This window comes from Sarcophilus harrisii, chromosome 2, assembly GCF_902635505.1.
Source record: "Sarcophilus harrisii chromosome 2, mSarHar1.11, whole genome shotgun sequence".
Classification (NCBI taxonomy): Eukaryota; Metazoa; Chordata; class Mammalia; order Dasyuromorphia; family Dasyuridae; genus Sarcophilus; species Sarcophilus harrisii.
The window spans coordinates 307,573,039-307,596,049 of NC_045427.1; the positions used below are offsets into that span (position 1 = coordinate 307,573,039).

Here is a 23,011-nt window from a genome sequence, read left to right on the forward strand (position 1 = left end):
AGTCAGACTCACCTCTCCCCAGGGCCCTGAGCTCCATGCTGCACACCTGTGCAGGTTGCAGGAGCGTGTGTTTGGGGGTCTCCCTGGCAGAGCTGCACACGAATCTTCATCTGTCGCCTCCTCTGTGCCTGCCCCATCAGATACAACACAGTAGACATGGCGGGACTGGGATCCTCCTCCACATGGAGCTGAGCAGGCGCTCCATGGCCCAGCCTTCCAGCTGCAAGGGGAAAAGAAGCTAGACCACCTCTGGGCTCTGAAGCCAAGCAGGATGGAGCAGGAAGCTCCTTCCCTGGATCTCCTAGCACTCCTGCCCATCTCCCTAAACAGGAGGCTGCCACTTGTATGCTAAGGCTGCTTGTTCATATATCTTCAGTGAAAAGTCAGTCCTAGGTAGCACGAATGGAAAGGCACTGGATGAAAAGGAAGGAGACCCTGGATTCCAGCTCTGTCCCCATCACTAACTTAATGTCTGATTCTGGACAAGTCACCCAACTTCTCTGCAAAATGATAACAAATAATAACAAAAACAATAGTGTAATAACAACCACAGCTCCCTATTTTAGAGTTATTGTGGGGATCAAATGAACCTATGAATATATAATAATATTTAAAAAGTGATTTTCTAAAGTACAGGACTGATCATCTCATCCCCCTAAGACAATAAACTCCATTGGCTCCCCATTACCTCCAGGATCAAATATGAAATACTGTTTGACTTCTTAAACTCTTCACAACGTGGCCTCTTTCCCATTTTTCCAATGTTTTACAATTATCACTTCCACATTGCAATTTTCCACATCATGAATTTCCCCACTGCAGTTTCAATAGATCGCAAATTGGCACAAGGAATTAGGTGGAAATTTTCTGGGAGTTTTGCAGAAGCCACAGACATAGGAGTTTAGAAACTCAGAAACGCATAAAATATATGTACGGTATTGTATAACATCAGCATATTTTATCTTTTAATACCACAATAATTCAGACTTTTCCTCCAGAATAAAGGGAGGGCCAAAAAATTTCACAAGGATTTTTCAGAACAGGAGGCACACTGCATTCCTGACCCCCACGATGTGGAAGAGCTAACTAACTTCCCTCTCAATTCTAATGCTACTCTCTGTTTTAATTATTTCCTACTTATTCTCTATGTAGCTTGTTTGTATACATTTGTTTTCTCGTTAGACTGTGGGCGCCTATTACTGTCATTTGCCTCTTTTTGTTTCCTGGTACATAGTAGGTTTTTAATAAATATTTGATGGACTGTTTCCACATGCCCTATTTTGCAGCAGCACTTGATCTTCTCAGCTGATCTCTGAACAAAATGCCCTGTCTTTTCATTCCCCACCTTTTCACTGGCTGGACTCATGTCTAGTCTCCTTCCTCCCCTTTGCCTTCTAGTTTCCCTTGTTTCTTTGAAAACTCAGATCAGATTCCACCTTTCTCAGAAGGCCTTTCTATCCTTTCCTATCCCTGCTAGTATATATCCTCAAGTGTCCTTTTTCAGTTACTTTCCACTTCATACTGTATATATTTTAGATGTACAATTTTTCACATGTTGAAACCTAATTGTAGAATTTGAATTCTTTGAGAGTCAGGGCTGTGTTTTTGCTTTTTATTGCATCCCAATGTATAGCAAAAAGCCTGGCACACAGTAAATGCTTAATAAATGATTAATGATAGCAGGTAATTTTTATATAGAATTTTGCCAAACACTTTTATATACATTATCTCATTTGATCATCACAACAACCATGTTAATAATATTAACCAATAATAGTGGTATTATTATCCTATTTAACAAATGAGAAAACTGAGATGTAAAGAGGTTAAGGGACTTCTGCTGAGTCACACAATAATTAGGTTTGAATCCAAATCTTCAAACTCCAAGTTCAGTATTCTTTTTACCACATATCCAGGTCCTAAAGCAGACTTGGTTATTAATTTTTTCCTCTAGTCCTCAGTTTTCTCTATTATAAAATGAGGGGCTTAGGACAAAATTAAGTCCTAAAATATTTTTATTTATCTCAGTGTCTCAACCTTCTCTTCCAGGTGCCTGTCCTTCTTCCCACTTCCCGACCCCCCCCAACTCCTGGAAACTAGATTTTAAAACTGGCATGTCCCCATCAACTGGGGAATGGCTGTAAAAATGGTGGTATATGAATAACGGAATATTTTTGTTCTATAAGAAATGGCTAGAGGGGGTATGTTAATGGCACAGTGAATAGAGCACCAGCCCTGAAATCAGAAGGATCCAAGTTCAAATATGACCTCAGACACTAACCACCTACTAGCTGTGTGACCCTGGGCATGTCACCTAAGCCCAATTGCCTTGCATCTTCCTCCCAAAAAAATGATGAGTAGGCAGACTTCAGAAAAGCCTGGAAATTTTTATATGAAGTGATGCTGAGTGAAGTACACAGAACCAGGAAAACATTGTATACAGGAACAGCAACATTGTATAGATGATCAACTTTGATAGACTTTGCTCTTCTCTGCAATATGCCGACGTAAGAAAATTCCAAAAAGCTTTTGATGGAAAATGCTATCCACATCCAGAGAAAGAACTATGGAGTCTAAAGGGCAATCAAATTCTACCATTTTCACTTTTTTGTTGTTTTTTTCTTCTTCATAATTTTTCCCTTTCTGATTCTTCTTTCACAACATGACTAATGTGGAAATATGTTTAATGTGATTGTACATGTACAATAACCTTTATCAGATTGACTGCCATCTTAGGGACAGAGGGAGGAAAAAATAAAAATAAAAATATTATAAAAGTAAATTGTTGAAAACTAATAAATAAATTTTAAAAAATAAATCAATTCAAAATATTATAAACCAAATCAAATATATCAAAATATTATAAAAGTAAATAGTTAAAAGTAACAAATTTTTAAAAATTTAAAAAACTGGCATTTCTTCAGAAGACAAAACTCAATCTACAGAGAAGCTGAAAAAGCTTGAAATGGCAAAGATCCTCTAGATTTCCAGATGCCACAGTTGCCATGCAAAGCTCCAATGCCCATCACCTTCCCCACTAAGGGGACAGAGAGTAAGAGAAGCTCCAACACTAACCCAAAGCCCCTGCCCAGCTGAGGGATGCTCTCAGTGGGCTCACCATTGCAGACTTTAGAACTTCTACATCTATGGCTAGGCTGACAGAGAAAGGGTACTCCCGGGATGCCCACCCTTGCCCTCAATTACCTTTTCCCACACATGCCTCGGGCTCGGCCATGGCTCCACACTCCCGGCGGGTGGAGGTATGAGATCCTTTGTACACAGAACAAAGGGATTTGCAAGGGCCAATAAAAGCATTTCTCGTTCTGAGACCAGGGAAGAAAGGGCCATGCAACCAGCTACCTCTCTTTCCTGGGAGGCTCCCCAGGTTAGTCTCTGATGCAATGACTCCATGGGATTTCACAAAAGTTGGGATGGCTCAGAGCACAATCTCTTCCATCCATGCATATTCCTACCACAGGACACTGAACTGGCTAAAGAGATCCCAACCGGAGTCTTCTAGAGCTCATCTGAGATGCAATCCACCATACTCCCCAAATAAGCTTACCAAAGAGCCAGACTGAGTCTTTTCTAAGATGCGAAAGTATTAATTTCTTTTCTGCTGCCCCTTAGTTCTAATGTGGTAAGTAAGGGAAGGGAAGGAAGGGTAAAGATCACAACCAAGTCCTACCTTGATTCCAAGCCCTGTGTCTAGAGGGGAACTCTGGAGGAAATACACCTCAGATCCACTCTCCGAATAGTCTGGACTTTAGGTGTTGAAGGACCCTGGAAGCTTACTTGGGGAGTTTGGTGGTTTGCATCTTGAATGATTCCTTTTGAGCTCTACAAGGCTCTGGTTGGCATTCCTCTGAATAGGATCTCCTCTTTACTGAGGAAGAGTTAGAAACTGTAAGCCTATTTTCCTGCCTTGCATCATCTGCCCACATCAGGAGAAAAGGTGACAGGAGATAGTTATGTCAGGAGGCTTCTTAAGAGTCCCTTCCATCTTATTATATATTTTATATTTTATATATATGTTTATATTTTATATCTACCCAATTGTCTATATGTTGTCATCTCCATTAGAATGTACGCTCCTTGAGGATAGAGACTAAAAACAGTCCTTTCTTTGCATCTCAGTGCTTAACACAGAAGTACTTCATAGATGCTTGTTGGGCAACCGCTGGATTTCAGGATGCCAGAAAAAAGAATCCCTTTCCCGGACACTCCTCTCCCATCCTTATCTAGTACAGCAGCTCGATATTTCACCCTGGGCAATATTTGTCAGATGGGTAATACCTATCTTGTCCCTCTCTCACTCCTAACCCCACCTGAGATTATCTATCCTAGAGAAAGGACTAACCCTGATACTGTCTGACCCAACCCTGTCTTAGGACTCTGCTGAAGGGCAAAGGGAGAAGGGAGAAAGGGTCATAGGTAGGGCTTACCGCTTGGTTTGTGGGCAGGCCTGAAGGTTGCAAGTGCGATTGTCAGATGGCTGGGGCTTATGTCGGCACATATAATCAGGGTAAACCTCATTGTCCGTGGTACAGAACACCAGGCGTGTCTGATAGCCTGTCAAGAAGGGGCGCCCACATGAGCCGGGCACAGCCTGGAGACCCGTGTCTCCACAGGTATAGCTGGGTCTTGTCCAACAACTCACTGAGGGATGGGCAAGGGTCCTGGATGTCAATGGAGCTGGAGACCTCCTGGGTTCTGTGGACCCTCACCCTCCCTTGTGTCCTTTCTCTAGCTTGGAACCTCCTCTCTCCTCTCAATGACTCTTATCTCAACTCCTGGGTGACCTTTCTGCTCACCTCCTCCACACTCTGCACTGCAGTCACTCCATGAGCCGTGATTCCAGCTGAAGCCAGTGTTCAAGGGCTGGTGGGGCAGGTAATACTCATATTCCACCCCCGGGTTGGGCTCTTGGCTGATAAGCTGAAATAGAGAAAGAAATCATCTATGTCCAAACCAGTGAAGAAGACACAGATTTCCTGCCCCATTTCCTAGGGTAGTACTTCTGTGCTCCTGCTATTCTCTCTCTTTTCTTTCTCTCTCTTCTCCCTGTCCCTCTCCCTTTCTCTTTCCCTCCTTCTCTCCCTCTCCACTTCTCTTCCTTTCTCCCTCTTTCTTTGTTTTTCTCTCCCTTTCCAATAGAAATAATTATGGCAGGTTCCAAGTTTACAAGGAGCTTCTCATTCTCTTATTTGTTCACCACAACAAAATAGGAAGAAGAGTCCTATGAGATCTGTGCTCCTTATTCCACAGATAAAGAGATCCCAAACCCATGATCTTTGCCCATAATTGCCACAATTAACAAATCTCACAAGCAGGGCTCAAACCTAGGCTACTTGATATTCCAGTCTACTCCCCTCCACTGCCTCTGCCCACACTACTGCTGGAGTGCAGAAGAGGATGGACCCGAGACTTGAGGTCGAGCAATATACTTGAGGGTCAGGATTTCTAGGTTCAAATCCTACCCTATACCTTATCTTAGAGCCCATTCTGGCCCAATGTGCTCTATTCATTCTATTCTGCTCTCTCCCTTCCTGCTCCCCTCTCCTTTTTGATTGAGATGTCAGGGATCAATTCTTGTGCCAAAGTTTTTAAGATCAAGGTAGTATGTTTTCAAGATCAAGGTAGATTCTTTAGAAGTCTGATGAAGCTCATAGTTCCCTTCTCAGAATAATTGTTTTTAATGCATCAAATAAAAAAAACATAGGATTATAAAAGAAACCAATTATACTAAAATACAGTTATTAAAATATTTTTCTAAAGCACCTCTGCTTTAGGTGGCCATGACTACTTCTCGCAGGGCAAATACTAAGGGGTGAATAAATGTTCCCATATGAACCCCTATTGCCATAGAAAACTATAAGGAAACGCTCCACATTCTCAGTGTAGGTATTGCCCTCTTCCCAAACCTAGAATCATCCCCACTTCGATGGGTTAGAGGTGGAGGACAGAAAAAAGCAGCTGGCTCCACTCACCTCGATGACCAGGGGCTCAGAAGTCGGTCCCCGGGCGTGCAGGTGTTCGGGTGCCAGATCCCCCTCAGACCCTCGTTCATACTGAAGAATGGTGCTGGCCACGGGCAGGGCCTGGGCAAACTCGATTGTCCAGTGGCCATTCAGATAGTACTCCCCTCGCACATTCTTCACTGCTGTGGGATGACAAGGGTGGGGGGGGGGGAGAGGAAGAAGAAAGTAGCCAGGAAAGTCCCCATGAGAAAAGGGCTGATGTCTCACAACTTTGTCTATGCTTCTTCTCCTCCCCTATGGTCCAGTCCCATAAGCCATGACTACAGGGTAGTGAGTTTGGGAAATGGGGACCAGGATTTGTTCCTGTAGCCAGATTCTGCTTATGGATTAGCCTCAGGGAAGTCTGAGGGTAACATCAGCTACAGGACCTGTTAGTCCATACCCAGAAAATTCCTGCTGGCTGCAGCTTCTGCAATATGAATGCTGGTGGCTCCTGCAGGAATGACCAAAATCTGGTTGTAACCTGAGGGAGACAGTAATATCATGAGACTGGGAAAGTCGAGGAAAGTGATGCCGCGTTCCTAGACTGCATTTCCTAGATGCGTTTCCTCCACTCCCACCCCAAACACACACATTCATTTTTTTTCTTCAATAGTATTTTATTTTTCAAATTACATGTAATCATTTTTACTATTTATTTATATATAAATATATATATATTTGTTTATTATATTATTATTTAATTTTCAGCTTCATTTTTGTAAGATTTTGAATTTCAAATTTTTTCTCCTTACTTCCCCTCTCTTCAAAACAGCAAACTGATATAGATTATACATGTGCAATCATTTTAAACTTATTTCCATGTTAGTCAAACATGATCCAGTTTTCCAATCTTTTTATACCTTACACACATACACACCCACGCAACTCACCACCACCACCATGAACCCTTTATTTGGGTGACACTGATCTCTTTGTTCTTCCTGGAACGAGATGCTACATCTCTCAAATCTGGACATTTTCATCAGTCATCCCTTGTGCCTGAAATGTTCCTCCTCCTCATCTCTAACCCCTGGCTTGCCTGGCTTTCTTCAAGTTTCAACTAAAATCCCCTTAGGCTTTTCTGATCCTTCTTAATTCTACTGCCTTCCATCTCTTAATTATTTCCCCTTTGTCCTGTTTACAGCTTCTTTGTACATAATCATTTGAACTGGATCAATATAGAGGCAAAAATCCATCCCAGGTCTTAAATCTTACTATAACTTGGCTCACTTACATCTCTTTTATCAATAGCAGAGATATGCTTTGTAATACTATAAATTAGAATTCTAGTGCCTGAAACAAAATGCAAACACTCTTCAACAGATTAAAGCCAAACCTTTGAACTTAGGACAGGAAAGAATGTCCACAAGGAGACTAAAGATAGTTGGGAGAAAGATACTCGAGACAATGACACAATAAACTTTACCCTGATAATTTACTCAATTATTTGCATCTTTGTCTAATTAACCAAGATCCAGATCTTACTCATTTACATTTCAGTAGATGTTGTTTGTTAGAAAAAACTATAGGAACTTCAGAGTGTACTTTGTATCAAGTCTATGAGCATTTGAGGTATATATATTTGTCTCTCTGATCAATAAAGTTCGAAGAGTCCATAATCAGGACTTCTCTGCCTGGTCCCGGTATGTTGTCACATTCTTCACTGCCCTACAGGAGCTGGACTCTGACAGATCACTAGCTCCTCAAGGGCAAAAACTATCTTTTGCCTTTTTCCGTATCCCTGGCTCTTGACACAGTAGCTGGTATATTGTAGAAGATTAATAAATGTTCCTACACATATACATGTTCACTTACTCACTGGAGAGATGACCAGCAATCCTTAGAGAGACCCCCACCAAATCCAGTGCCCGACCCCCTAGGAATTGTCTGGATCACCTAGTTTGCCCCTACTACCTCTAGTTCTGGATGTCACCTCTGCATGACTTGGACTATCAGAAAACATGCATCCATTCATTCAAAATTTCAACGATCATTTAATAAGTAGATTTTAAGTAGAAAGTATTTTTCTAGGCACTGGAGGTGAAAAAAAAATCACTTTCCTTCTACCAGGTGAAACAAAGTTTTCAGGGATAAATTCAATGAAAAGTAAATACAAAGTAATTTCTTGGAAAGTAAGAGACCATTAAATTGTGCCATGATCAACTACGAATGACTTAGCTCTTCTCAACTCCCTAACAATCCAAGACAATTCCAAAAGATTCATATTGGAAAACATTACCCACAGCTGTGTGTGTGTGTGTGTGTGTGTGTGTGTGTTTCTCTTATGTTTCTTCTTTCACAATAAAATTAATATGGAAATATATTTTACACGATTGCATGTATATAACATATCAGTTGCTTGTTGTCTTGGGGATGCAGGAGGAGCAGGATTTGAGAGCTCAAAATCTTATAAAAATCAATGTTGGAAAAAAGAAACTTGTTCATTATTTTAAAAGAATGCAGTTTGAGACATCAATTTAGAAGGCATGGCCACTGCAGGAACTTGCTTATTAACTCAACTTACTTGTTTACAAAGGTCTTGTTTTTATTTTGAGGGGAGGGAAGGGAAAAAGTAGGAAGAGGTAGGAGAAAATAGATTTTCAATGAAAAGAATAAGATTTAATTTAACTTAAATTAAAAATATTCAGTAGAATAACAAGGGAAATTCAGGAGGGAGTGACAAGGTTCGGCTCCCCTCAATTCCCTATGGGCAGGGAGTCAAATGAAGAGGTTCAGGGTTGTGTCCCCAAATGATGAGTTTTGGCGCAGGACAGGGAGTTGTGGGAACTCCTTTGATAGATCCTGGAATCAGAAAGAACCTGGGTTCTTATTAGCTGCATGATCCTGAGGAAATAACTTAACCTCTGTTTTCTTTAGTCCATTAAAGAAGGAAATGGCAAACTACTCTAGCAACTTTGCCAAGAAAACCACATGGACAGTATTGACATGCTATGCTCCACAGGGACACAATCAGACATGATTCAATGAATGAACAACAGCAATTAAATGAATAATTTTAAAAATTGGGCTTTTGTTTTTGTTTTTTACTGGAATCACAGAAAGTGTTATCTAAGGCTCAAGTGCTGTTCTTGGGAAAAACTCCTGACCTCTCTAAGTTCATTGGCTGTAGCCTGCACAGAGGAAGCTGAAGAGAATGTTGGGGCAGTTAAGCCTGTCCTGGTGATGATCCCCAATGCTAATGCAGCTACCCCGGGAGAGAAGCTATCTGGGAAGGGAGCAGTGACCCAAGGTATTGGGGCTATCCGGGAAGGAAGCAGTGACCCAAGGTATTGGGGCTAGGAATGGAGCAGTGACCCAAGGTATTGGGGCTATCCGGGAAGGGAGCAGTGACCCAAGGAACTGGGGCTATCTGGGAAGGGAGCAGTGACCCAAGGTATTGGGTCTATCTGGGAAGGGAGCTGTGACATAAACCTAAAGAGGAAATCCAAGGGGAAAGAGTACTTTAAAAGGCTATAGAGGTCTGACATGAAGTAAACATCTGGGACTGGATTTTAGGAAAAGGGAAAAATTCCATATATATGCAGACACACACACCAGATGATCAGACAGAATATATTTAAGTTATCTCTCCCCAGTTCCAACACTGGTCAAGGCCAGGGCCTCCTACCTTTGGAGAGGTCATTAGCCTCAAAAGTGCCTTTGACTGGATAGCAGGTCCGGCCATCACCCCCACACTGCAGACATTTGTCTTCCTTTGTGGAGGAGTAAAGCATGTGGTCACAGCCAACGGCCTGCCTAGGCCCACGCACAGGAGAGGGAGGAGAGAGTGAGAGAAAAAAGAAGCCGATCTCGTTAAGCTCCAACTGAATAAAAGAGATGAGGAAAAAAGAGACCTTCCCATGTGCCCAATGGTGGAGTCACGGAACTCTTTCTTCTCCTGCTTATTCTAAGAGACCAGATTCTGACTAGGCTTCTGGGAGGAGATGAAAGAAATCAGGGATTCCCTCAGGTAGATGAGGAGGAATTTGGTCCAGTCATGGGGAATGGATGGCCAGGCACCAAGATGGCACAAGGAAAGCCGCATACAGGGAACAACAAGTAGACCAAATTAATTGGGAGGTAGAGTGTGAGGGTAGATTGACATTTATTAATGCAGGATTTTTTTCCCTAATTTTTTGGAGGGGGAGATGATAGAGAAATAGAATAAATTTTTGTTAATTAAAAAAAATTAAAGAAAAAAGAAAAGGTAGCTAGGGCCAGATGATGAAGGGCTTTAAAAGCCAATAAGAAAAGTTCATATTTTTTCCTAGAGACAAGAAGAAGCTAATAAGGCTCCTTGAGCAGAGGAAAGGCATGGTCAGGTTTGTGCTTTAGGACTATTAATTTAAAAGCTCAGCTAAGTGAGAACATATTGGGGAGGAGGGGCCAATTAGGCTGCTGAGATAGTCCAAGCAAGAAACGAGAGGGTCTAAAATCAGAGTGGTGACTGTGGTGAAGGGGATGGGTGTAATGTAGCTTGTGAAGGCAGAATTGACAAGATTTGGCAATTTACTGAAATAAGAGATGAAGGAAATGAAGGCCTTGAGGGTAATTCTGAAGTTGCAAATCTGGGTAACTGTAAGAAAAGTGGTAGCCTCAACAGAAAAAGGGAAGTCAGGAAAAGGGAAAGAATTGGGAGAAATGATAATGAGCTCAGTTTTAGACATGTCAGATTTGTGAAGGGAGAAAGAGAGAGGGGGAGAGAAAGGAAAGGAGAAGGAAGAGAATGAGAAGGGGAGAAAAAGGAAGAAAGAGAAGAAAGGGAAAAATTAAAGAGAGAGAAGGGAGAAGACCAGAAGGAAGGGAAAAGGGGAGAGGGAAAAGGAGAGGTAGGAGAGAGAGAATGAAGAGGACTCAAGAAAATCCTGGGACTTGACTCTTTTCAATGAGGCACTTCTGATAGATTTGTGATAGAGTCATCTGCATCCAGAGACAGAATTATGGAGACTGAATATGGATCAAAGCATAGTATTTTCACTTTTCTTTTTTTTGGTGGTTGCTATTTGCTTTTTTTTTTTTCTTTCTTGTGGTTTTTTTCCCTTTTGATCTTGTTTTTTCTTGTGCAGAATGACAAATATAGAACTATGTTTAGAAAAATTGCACATGTTTAACCTATATAGGATTGCTTGCTGTCTTGCATGGGGAGGGGGAAGAGGGAGAGAGAAAATCATTTGGAACACAAGGTTTTGCAAAGATGAATGTTGAAACTATCTTTGCATATATTTGGAAAAATAAAATAAAAATAAATTTTTAAAAAATAGAACCATGGAATTTATAGGATAGTGGGACACAGATCTATCAAAGGAAGTTGAGGAAGAAAAATCAGACAATGTTTTCTCATAAAAACTTAGGGAGGACAGTGTCTAGAAAAATAAATGATGATCAGCAGACAAAAGACTCCAAAAGGCCACAGATTTGACAATAAAGTAGAAACTGATCATCTTGGAGAGATGAATCTTAGCTCTGGGTAGGAACCATGAAAGGTAGAGGGAGGGCAGGTCAATGGCTCACCTGACAAGTGCCCTGCACACAGACATCAAGTTTACCCGGCTCACACGGGGTCCCATCTACCACAGCCTCCTTGTGTCTGTAGTAGAAGTTCTCCCCCTTGGGAATGCAGTTCAACTCACACTTATTGGCAGCTGGGGAGGGAAGAGGGAAGAAGGTGAAATCCCAAAAGATGAGCTTTCTTTTCCTGCTCAAAAACAAACTAGCCTGCTTTGGAGTTACCCTAAAAGCAGATACTGACTATGGCAATACTTGAATATTCTATTAACCAGATCATCCAAATCCCAAGCTACACTGGGTAAGTAAATAGGAATTTACTAAGTAAAGTCTCATCAAACTCCTCTTTCAAACCATCCCTCAAACGGGGATAAGTGACTTGCTCAGGGTCACATAACTAGGAAATGTCTGAGGACAGATTTGAACTCAGGAAGATGAGTTTTCCTTACTCAGAGCCAGAACACTGTGCACTATGGTGTCACCCAGCTGCCATGTGTATGTATTTTTCAATCAGATATGATCATTATTAAGGTAGAACAACTCAGACAGATTCTCATCAGCCCTGATTTCAAAGTTCTTCAGAAAAAGCAAAAGATCCTTCTCTCTTTCTAAGGGTGATTATATTGACATGGGAGTTTCTCCTTCCACGGGTCTCTGGTATCAGGAGATTCCTATGCCCCAAAGACTAAAGTCTTTACTCCCATAGGTTATGGGGGGAGTCCTAGGTTTCAAAAGGGGACTAGCAAAATTCCTGAAGAATAATACTGTGTAAAAGAGCAATCCCAGGACATGCCAAGGAAGCCCATGCTAATAAACATGGTCCATTCCAGCTCATACCTCCATAATATGGAAACCACTTGTATTTCTTTCCTTGGAATTCCTTCCCATCAAATTCTGCGCACTGTTCAGCTCGGAAATCCCGGGCACCTTGAGGACAGCTCTGCAGGGGAGAAAGGAAGAGAGAGGGACATAATAGGATGCTATACTTTCTCTAGGAGGTGAGAGGCAGAAGGGAGAATCCAATTGACTTCAAGCCAACAAGCATGTATTAAAATGTCAACCATGTGTAAAGCACTGAGGATACCAAATACAGTTTTCCTTTCCATGTCTCGACTTTCCCAATCATGTTTTTGATATATCATAGGTTGGCTTAAGAAATTAAACAGGAATTGGGGTGGGGGGATTTTATAGAAGCTGCAGACAACACAGAAGTTTAGAAACTCAGAACTGCATCAACTATATGTATAGCATTGTATAATATCAGCCCAAATTTTACAATAAGATTACTGTAAACACCCCATAAAAGAGAAAGGAAAAAAATCAGACTTCTTCTCCGCTACAAAGGGAGGGCCAAAAAATTTTATGCAAATTTTCCAGACCATGGGAGCGTCTTGCCTCCCAACCCCCAAAATGTGGAAAGGATAATGATAGTCCCTTCCAAATCACAGAAACTCCTTTGTCTAAGAAGCTATTTCTCACCCAGCAGGCTCAGAAGCTAAAGAACGTAGTAGAGACAATTCCACAATAGGGAGTATGAACTCCCAAACTCAGTCTTTAATCCGGATTTGTCTAAACTTAACAAACACTAAATGAAATATAGCCACAGGGATTTAAAATAGCATAATTCCATGTGGGATCCTCCTCTAGAATCTTCCTTCAAAGGATTCATTCTTCTGCTATCATAAAATACTTGGAAGTTCCTCATGAAAAACACTAATGGGGTGGGAGGTGGGCAGTGAAATCAAAAATCTTCATAATCAAGATGTGGTCTCAGCAACAAGCCAACAGACGTGCCTGAGGGATATGACAATGAACTCACTCCTCCCTTTCCCCAGGTCCCAGTAAAAACTAGAACAGCTGCTAGTTGCCCTGGTGGAGAGCTTGCCCTGCTCTTTGTGGGGTCTCTATTGGGGAGATAGGACCTCGGCATTACCCAGAGAGCAACAAAATCCTTCCCTGATGATGAAAGGAGGTCCTGCGGGAGATAGAGCTGCTTAATGAAGGGGAAAAGAAATATGGGTCTGAGGCATCTTACCTCAGTGTTGCACGAACGGTAATTTCGGGTGGGTCCAATACAGCTGGAGCTTCCATCTTTCCTGAGAGACAAGCCCACACAAGTAAGTAGTTATCTGTCTATCTTCTCACCCAGCCCAGTTCCCAAGAAACTCTCTTGCTGCTTCCTCAGATACATGGAGCCATGAGACTGTCTCTACCCTTCTCTGTTCTTTGTGGAGCCATAATCTGCATAGCCAACGATATGAGGAGGTCCTGGGCAACTAGGTGAGGTTGACAGAGAAAAACTGAAGGATTGAGGGAATTACTCCATGAAGCAAGCAGGGAAGAGATCAGTTCAACCTTATAGTTCTCTGGGGAAGTTGTGGGTACTTATGTCCATCTTGCTGTGTTCAATCAGAAATCCAAATTATGTCAAACCCCCAAAGTTAAATCTCCCCCATAAATCTGCTCATGCCATCTTTGCTGAACCCTTTTGGGGGTTACAGCCCACCACGGCATTCTGCCTTTCCCCTCACCCTTCCCTCATGCAGAGTATCCCTCCTCTCAGCCATGGTACCCCCTTCCTACAGCTAAGTCTTTCAGGGTGCTAAATTCCTTCTAGGATTTAACCTGCTAGCTAAGGGTGCTCCAATCTCATGGGCTGCTCCCTTTCTCCTGGCTAATTGTGAGTTCCACTTGGGAACCTGTCTTTTCCATCATTAATTGCTGCTAACTATATGCTCTCCCAACTCCATTTCATATTTATCATCGCCAGTGTCTACTGTATTCCTTCATTTTGTCTGTAACCTCTTCCCTAAATAAATCTACCTTTTGCCAAAGAGAATGGCCAGTGTGAATTCTTCACATGACTGGACCCCAAATTTGGTACTTTACCCTAAATCACATCATTTGATGCTAAAATTGCTCTCCTAAGTCACATCAAATATTTTGACCGTTTTCCTTCCTCCCAATATTCCTCTGAATTGTAAAGGAGGGTTTATGGGCAGAAGAATGGGCAAGCATGAGGTAATAGAATAATTTACTGGTTCTTGAGTCAAAAGACCTGGCCCAAATCTTACCTCTGATATTTACTACCTGTGTCACATTGGACAAATCACTTAACCTCCCTGGGTCCCAGTTTCCTCATCTATAAAATGGGATGGATGGTCTAGGTTGCCTGAAGCTATAATCCCAAGAGTTATTGAGAAGTAGCAATTTTTTAAAGCATTAAATATAAGCAGACATACACATGTACCATATGTACCTGTATATATTATATATATATGTAATATTTTATATTCATATTTATTTATAGTTTGAGGTCTAGATGACAGAAAGTTGATTTTGGAGCCCAAAATACTTGCATTAAATGTGTCCTCTGACACATAATGGTTATGTGACTGAATAATTCATTCAACTTCCAAGGGCTCTTTTCTAAAATTATAAGTTTCAGAGAAGGTGCTACCTGCATTGGTAGACAGAGTTCCCTCATCTGGGAGTTCCCTAGACCAATGAAATCACAGGTCCAGTCTCCTTCCCCCAACTCCTTATCTTAAAAAAAACATGCCTAGCCAAAGCATGGAAATATGTTTTGCATAACTGTACATGTATAATCTATATAAAATTGTGTGCTTCTCAGTGAGGGGGGGATGGATAAAGGGAAAGAATTTATAACTCAAAAATTTTAAAAATGGATATTAAAAATTGTTCTTACGTGCAATTGGAGAAAAAATAAAATATTTGGTTTAAAACAAGAGTGCATTTTTAAAAATGCCTAGCCAGGTGTTTTTCCCTAACCTTGCTGACAGATTCTGAAATTCTGACTTAAATTTTTTATGGGAACCAAAAATAACTTCTGTCTCTTTAAGTCTATCAGAAACTTGGCATTTATGGGATGTCTACTATGAACATAGCCCTGTACCCAGAGATGCGAGGACACATGATAGAAACATCTTTGAAAGACTTGATTTCTACTTAGGAGCAAAGAGACTTTAAAAAAAAAAAAAAATATATATATATATATATATATATATATATATATATATATATATCTGAGCCTCTATTTTCATTAGGGAACTCCTGGTAAGGAAGTTCCTTCCATCAATGTAAATCAATGTTATATAGTCTTAAAGAGTGATCTGAAAAGCAAGGGAAGTCAGGGACAAGACGAATCCTGAATCAAAGGCATGTCAAGAGTAAAATTTAACAAAAGGGCAAATGGAGGCAATTTTACATGTAAGTTTATTCATAGGGTGCTGAACTTAATAACGGAAACCAGGGTACCGAAAGGGTACCAAAAGACCCCAAGAGAGGGCCAACAGGGTTTTTTAAACCTAGGAATGTCTTTTTTCTTATTGGCCTGACAGTGCATCATTTGGACCAATCCCAATTGATGGACATTCTAATGAGGAGGAAGGTTTAATCATTCCCAGTTCCTCTCTAGGGCTTCATGTGCTCCCCCACTTCCACAGCCACCCCAATCCTCCTGTGAAAGGACTAACTTGCAGCTAGGGAAAGTAGACAAGCTTCAGATGTGGCTGGCTGATTACACCCCTCTCTGACACTTCAGGAATGTCGGTTACTTTATGAGACCCAGCTGCCTCGAGCAATCTTGGCTAGAAAAATCAGGATTTCCCCAGCGCGATCTCCTTCTTGTAGGCTAGGTCACCTCCAACTTTGATTAAGGAAAAGCAGGGACATTTGACATGGTCCCTGGAGAGGGCAAAGCTTCTGTTTACCAAGGAAATAAAACCGAGGGTCCCAGCCTTTGGAGGGGCCCAGCCCAAACTGGTTAACAGCAGATGCCTTTGGGGTTGGAAGTGATCACATTACTAACTCAGCCCCTTCAGAAACTCCCTTGACAAAATAATAAGAGGTTTTATTTAATTTTCCTCAGGCATAAATACAAAAATAACTGTACAAACTATAATATAATTTTACATAGTACTTTGTACAGTTATTTTTGTATTTTTGAAAAGCAGTTATGTATATGGTGCCATGATCAGACTCTGGAACCAAGTTAAGAAGACCTGTGTTCAGACACCTACTAGCTCTGTGACTCTGCCCAAAATCTCCCTGACTCAGTTTCCCCATCTTTAAAGAACTAGATGGGTACAGTGGATAATGTATTGGGTCTGGAATTAGGAACATCCATCCTTCTGAGTCCTAAGCAGGCTTTGGATCTGTATTAGCTGTGTGATCTTGAGCAACGTTACTGAAACCTGTTTGCCTCAGTTTCCTTACCTGTAGAATAAGTTGGAGAAGGAAATGGCAAAGCACTTCAGTACCTTTGCCAAAAAAAATTCCAAATGGAGTCACAGAGTCAGAGACATGACTGAAAAATGACTGATCAAAGAATTTATTTTATTGTTTTTTGCTGAGGCAATTGGGGCCAAGTGACTTGCCCAGGGTCACACAGCTAGGAAGTGTTACATGTCCAAGACCAGATTCTGAACAAAGAATTATATAAAGTATTATTTCTTTTACATCTTCTTAACACCTGACATAATAAGCATTGCATAAGTACCTATTGACCTGAATTGAGAGATTCCTGAATTGACAAGGGAGGTTTGGTTTAGAGAAACCTAGAGACAATGTAGCTATGAAAACAGAAGATATTGGAGTAAAAATATGACTTAATTTTCAAAAAAATCAATTCACATCTCTGGGAGCTTAAAGTGAGATCTGCTTATTTTCTACTGCTTCTTCCTTCATGATCATAACAGGTGGAACAGAAAACCAATAATTAGTCTGTCTTAGATGTCACAGTTTACGAGTCATGATGTTTTTGAAAATTTAATCAGAACTTTCAGTACCTCTGGGAGTAGCAATGTCGCTCCTGGAAGCTGACACCCCCGCCGCAGGTCCTGCTGCATCGGCTCCACTCTCCCCAGCGGCCCCAGCCTTCACTTTGCCTTCTCAGCTTCCTTGCCTGATGGGAAGGAAAGACGCAGGAGGGTGGGTTGGTCGGCTAAGGGGGCTTTCCAGGAGGGGAAAGTTCCTGGCAACTGGCTTTAAGGGGGGTCCGGCTAGTGGGGGAGACTCCAGCAGGTCCCGGAGAGAGGCAAGCAGAATCAGGGCAACCATTTATACAATACTAACTTATAGGGAAAAAAAAAGCTTTGAGAGCCTCTGATCAAATTCAATGATCAATTGATTCCATAAGACTGGGGAAGACAACATTTTCAGACACAGCCAATTTGGGAATTTGTTTTGCTTGACTATATTTCTTCTTACAAGGTTGCCTTTTTTTTCTCTTTTTCCAATGGTGGGGAGACTATGAAGGAAGGGAATAGGGATAAGGGAAGGGAAAAAAAGAAAGAAAATCATTGCAGAATATTTTTAAAACATGCAGAGAGAGGGATAACCCAAAAAAGGCCCAGATAAGTACGTGTAAGCGCTTTGAAAGCTACAGGTTGAACTTAGATACTCAAAAAAGAAAAGCAAGCTGTAACAGATATAACAGATTAGTGCAGATAATCCTCTTATTTGAAAATGTCTGCTTTATTCGATGTTTCTTTGATTCTAAATTAAAATCATTTTTTAAAAGGATGTTACTTTTATTGCACTTTGACATTTGCAAAGGATCGTTAAGGTGGTTCAGTGGATAGAGCACAGAGTTTGGAATCAGGAACACTCATCTTCCCAAGTTCAAATCTGGCCTCAGACACTGTGTGATCCTGGCCAAGTCATTTGATCCTGTCTGCCTCAGTTTCCTCATCTGTAAAAATGAGCTGGAGAAGGAAATGGTAAACCACTCCAGTATTTTTGCCAAGAAAACTGCACTTGGGGTCACAAAGAATCAGACAAGACTAAATATATAAAGATATTGATCTCACTGATCTTTTTATTATCACCACCATCTTAAAGAAGAGGAAACTGTTTTAAGTAATTTCCCTCGAGTCACATAGCTAGTGTGTGAGGCAGGATTTCTCCCCAGGTTTTCCTGTCTCCAAGTCAAGTGTTCCATCCCCTATACCTGTATCACCAAAGCATCATCCCACTGTATGTAGAACATGAGGAACCTAGGGAGTTCAACTAGGTGACACAGTGGATAGAGTGCCAGGACTGGAGTCAGGAAGCCCCAATTTCAAATCCTACTATTAAAGGGCTACTTAAAGACCAGCCTGCCGAGCAACTGAAATTGCTGTTATTAATCAGAGCCATTTCTTTGAGCCAAAGCATCGTCTCCAGAAGTCCCAGACAAAATGCAAAACAAAAGCATAACCATGAAATTTTAAGAATTAGAAGGGACCTCAGAAGTCATCTGACCAAGTGCTGAAGCAGATATTTAAGGACATAACTAACATGGATTTTTTTTTATTTAACTATGTTTATTTGTGACAAGGAACAATAGAGTTTTTCTTTTTTATAGGAAAATTAGGGATAATAACATTAACAAAAAAGGAAAGAAAAGAATATCAATGAAACATTTTTTTAAATGGACAGAAAGAAGTAGAAGTAGATATCAACAGATAAGGTAAGCAGCTTTGAAATGGATTGTGATATATGTATACACATGAGCATATAAATGTTCAAAGTCGAACTTATGTTACATTATATACAAATTGTGACATGTGTTTGTAACATGCATGATACACTGTGTATTTATACAATGTACATGTATGTGTTATATGTATATGTATCCCCCAAAAGAGAAAAGGACATAGTTGTGTAAAAATATTTTTAGCAGCTTTTTGTGTTAGCTAAATGCTAGAAATCAAGAAGGCATCAACAACTGAGAAATGGCTAAAATAAAGCTGTGATATATGATAGTGATGGAATATTATTGTGCTGCAAGAAATGACAAGAAGGTTGATTTCATAAAAACCTGGAAAGACTTATATGAACTGATGCAAAGTGAGCAGAACCAAGAGAACATTGTACACAACAAGAAGACCATGTGATGATCAACTGCGCTAGACTTGGCTCTTCTCATAAATGTAATGATTCAAGACAATTCTAATAGAATTGCAATGGAAAATGACATCCACATCCAGAGAGAGAACTATGAGACTGAATGTGAATCAAAGCATAGTATTTTCACATGTTTTTTTGTTTGTTTGATTTTTCGTCCTCATGGTTTTTTTCCCTTTTGGTTTAATTTTTTTTATACAACATCACAAATATGGAAACACGTTTAAAAGAATTGTATGTTTAACCAATATCAGATTACTCACTGTCTTAGGGAGGGGGAAGATAAGAGAAAGAGGGAGAAAAAATTGGAACACAACATCTTACAAAAATAAATGTTGGAAACTATATATGTATTTGGAAAAATAAAATACTATTGAGGGAAAAAATACATAGCAGCTCTTTTTGTTGTACCAAAGAATTGGAAACAAGAGTATCTATCAATTAGAGAATGAATGGAAAAATAAATTATAGTATGTACATAAATGGAATGCTGTTTTTTGGTTTGTTTTTTTTTAACCAGGAAAATGAGTCATACAAGGACAACAATATCATAAAGATAAATGACTAAAAGATTTAAGAACTCTGATCAACATTAATTGGTCACTTCCAACCACAATTCTAGAGGATTCATGATAAAATGTACTATTCACCTGACAGAGAGAGAAATGATGGATTCAATGAGTTATATTTTGTTTTGGACATGGCCAGAGAGGGAATTTATTTTTCTTGACTATACATGTTTGTAAAAGAAGTTTTATTTTTCTTGTTTTCTCAAGGTGGTAGAAAAGGAAAAGGGAGAGAAAGAATTTGGACATGAAATTTTAAAAAAATATTTTAATATTTTTAGTTTCCCAGTTACATATAAAACAACGTTTTAATTTGTTTTTAAAATTTTGAGTTCCAGATTATCCCCTTCCCCACCCCCATCCCCTGCCATTAAGAAGGCCCATGTATAGTTGTGCAAAACATTTCCATAAAAGTTATGATATAAAAGAAAGCACAGATCTCCCTCTTCCCCCCGCCAAAAAAAAAAAACCCTCAAAAAATTTTTAAAAACTATGCTTCAGTCTGTACTCAGAAACAATCAATCCTTTGTCTGGGGATGGATACTATTTTTCATTGTAAGTCCTTCAGAGTAGTCTTGGATCGTTATATTGCTGAGAATAACAAAGTCATTCTCAGCATTGTTATTACTTTGTACACAATATTTTTCATTTTGCATGAACTCATGGAAGATTTTCCAGGTTTTTCTGAGAGCATCCTGCTTATCATTTCTTATAGAACAATAGTACTTCATCATAATCACATACCATGATTTATTCAGCCATTTCCCCAATTGATAGGCATCCCCTCGATTTTCAATTCTTTATAGCATGAGATTAAAATTTAATTTAATGTATGGAATAGTGACTTATGGATGCCCATGTTGCCCATGTATATTATATATGTCCTCATGGATTTGTTTAGAGTGGCTCACAGGGAAACAAGAACAAATATCTGTAATATCTCCCCCCTGTTCTTTTCAAGAGAGATTTTGATTCCTTATGGTAGGGAAAGCAAAAGGCTGGGGCCAGACGCTGATTGTTCTCTCTTCAGAGAGGAAGGATAACAGGCTAGAATTGTATCTATTTGCCTTCTTAAATATTATTATTCTAAGGGAAGCAGTTTTCAGTTTCAAGCAAAACTCCCAATTATTGTTCCTTAATGAGGAAGAAGGAAGGAGTGCCCCAAGTTTTATTTCTAAGGTTTGAGCCCCTTCTCACCAGATGCCAAGTCCATAATGAATACATATAGGAAATAGCAAATAAACTCATTTTTCAGAGTCTAAACTAGAACAGAAATCAGAAAAGTATACATATGAGAATATATACCGGATAATACTCTTAAAGAAACTCTTCTATTGAGAGCAAGGTAATTTTAGCTCAACCAAGATAAATAAATCAATATTTCACTCAAAGGGAAACTCCCTGAAATTTCTAGTTGGAAATTTTCCCCAACAAATTGGGGAAAGAGGGATGAAAACAATATGTCAACTCTTCTACATGTTAGTTTCTTCCTAGAATCTTTCTCCCTTGAAGAAAGGTTGGAATGGTATATCTTTTGTCTCTGAGAGAATGATTATTAATAACTAATTAGTATTGGGGAGAGCCAGGCTTTTTTTTTTCCTTTTTATTTCCTCATTCAAAGCCCAGTTCTTGTGAAGGACATTGTCGATAGATAAGATTTCCCAAAACCTATGGGTACCTGCCACTCGCCTCATCCTGCTAGAAGACCTTACAAAGAGAATCTAATGGAGGTAAATTCTGCCCCATTGTGTTCTTCTCAGACAAGACTAGGTGGATCCCTTTTGTCTAGATTGTCCAAGGTAGTCTGGGTGTAAAGATAGTCTTTTTGTCCAAGAAAGACACACTCAGAATCATGGCCCCCAATTCTTCATTAAAATAAGCCCGTCTTTCATTATAATATTCATTATTTCACTAATTGTTAACAAATCAGAGTTGATCTCCACCTATTGGAAACATCCACTCTCCAAGGGTATTTAAATGTTTAGAGGCATACATAATTTCTCTTTGGTTTGTGAAAGAAAGCCAAATGACCATCATTCTATGACCTATCCACTATCCATAATTAATAAAATGACTTTTAATTACCCAGAAATTACATCTCTGGCTTTTCATTCATCACATCTCAAAGCTGGAAGCCAGAAGAGCTGGACATCTTTTCTCTGCTCATAAATTCTGTCCATCCCTTACACAGGTATGGGGTACTGAGTCATCATTTTCCACAAAGAAGTAATCCCATACAACTGTTCCTTTGAGCCAACTTTTACCCCCCCACACACACACACACACGTAGGTACGTAGGTATATATACATATATGTGTATGTATATAAAAGTAGACACACTGACTGAGGGATCAATAAACAATTTATGGTACATGGATATGATAGAATATTACTGAGTCAAAAGAAATGATGATATTGAAGATTTCAAAGAAACATGAAAAAACTTATACGAATTGGTGCAGAGTAAAATAAGACAAACAAGGAAAATAACATAAACAATAATTATAATAAGGAGGGAGGAGGGACAACAGAAAAGTTAGGAGGGTATTTACTTTCTACTGGAAAAGAGGTAAGAAAATATACATACTTTCTTTGCATGGATATAGGGGACTACAGTTGTAGAGCAAGACATATTATCAGACTTTGGTCAATGTGTGGGTTAATTTTGCTGAACTAATTTTTTTCTTCTTTTTGTTTTCATTGTTATGAACAATGAATGATTTGCTAAGTCCAGGGGATAGATGATGTCAAGATGTATTCAGAAATGTAGGCAATATTTTTTTAAAAAGCTCTTAGAAATTTTAAAAGGATATATGATCTAGAAGAGTAAAACATTATCTAAACTCAAATTCACACTGTTCAAGATCCTGTTTTACTACATTCAGAAAATAAAACTAACTTGCCTAAGGACACAGAACAAGTCTGAGGTGGGATTAGAATTCTGTGATAGAAGCATAAAGAGCTATTTGACTTAAACTAACAAATTTCTGATCTTCTGGTACTCAG

The 23,011-nt window shown here is 39.8% G+C and overlaps 1 protein-coding gene across 2 annotated transcripts in view; it reads right to left on the bottom strand.

The window, feature by feature from the left end:
• PAPLN (papilin, proteoglycan like sulfated glycoprotein) overlaps window positions 1–23,011 on the bottom strand; it is a 79,971-nt gene that overhangs the window by 37,195 nt on the left and 19,765 nt on the right. Inside the window, exons 3-13 of one of the 2 annotated variants that reach the window (XM_023502283.2) lie at window positions 17,339–17,454; window positions 13,564–13,624; window positions 12,366–12,468; window positions 11,535–11,665; window positions 9,652–9,775; window positions 6,424–6,504; window positions 5,991–6,163; window positions 4,815–4,938; window positions 4,446–4,572; window positions 3,205–3,270; window positions 13–220 (exon numbers count right to left, since the gene is read on the bottom strand). In XM_023502283.2, the coding sequence (XP_023358051.1) occupies window positions 13–220; window positions 3,205–3,270; window positions 4,446–4,572; window positions 4,815–4,938; window positions 5,991–6,163; window positions 6,424–6,504; window positions 9,652–9,775; window positions 11,535–11,665; window positions 12,366–12,468; window positions 13,564–13,624; window positions 17,339–17,454 (1,314 nt within the window). The remainder of the gene's footprint in view (window positions 1–12; window positions 221–3,204; window positions 3,271–4,445; window positions 4,573–4,814; window positions 4,939–5,990; window positions 6,164–6,423; window positions 6,505–9,651; window positions 9,776–11,534; window positions 11,666–12,365; window positions 12,469–13,563; window positions 13,625–17,338; window positions 17,455–23,011) is intronic. The other variant, XM_023502287.2, reaches the window with a different exon arrangement.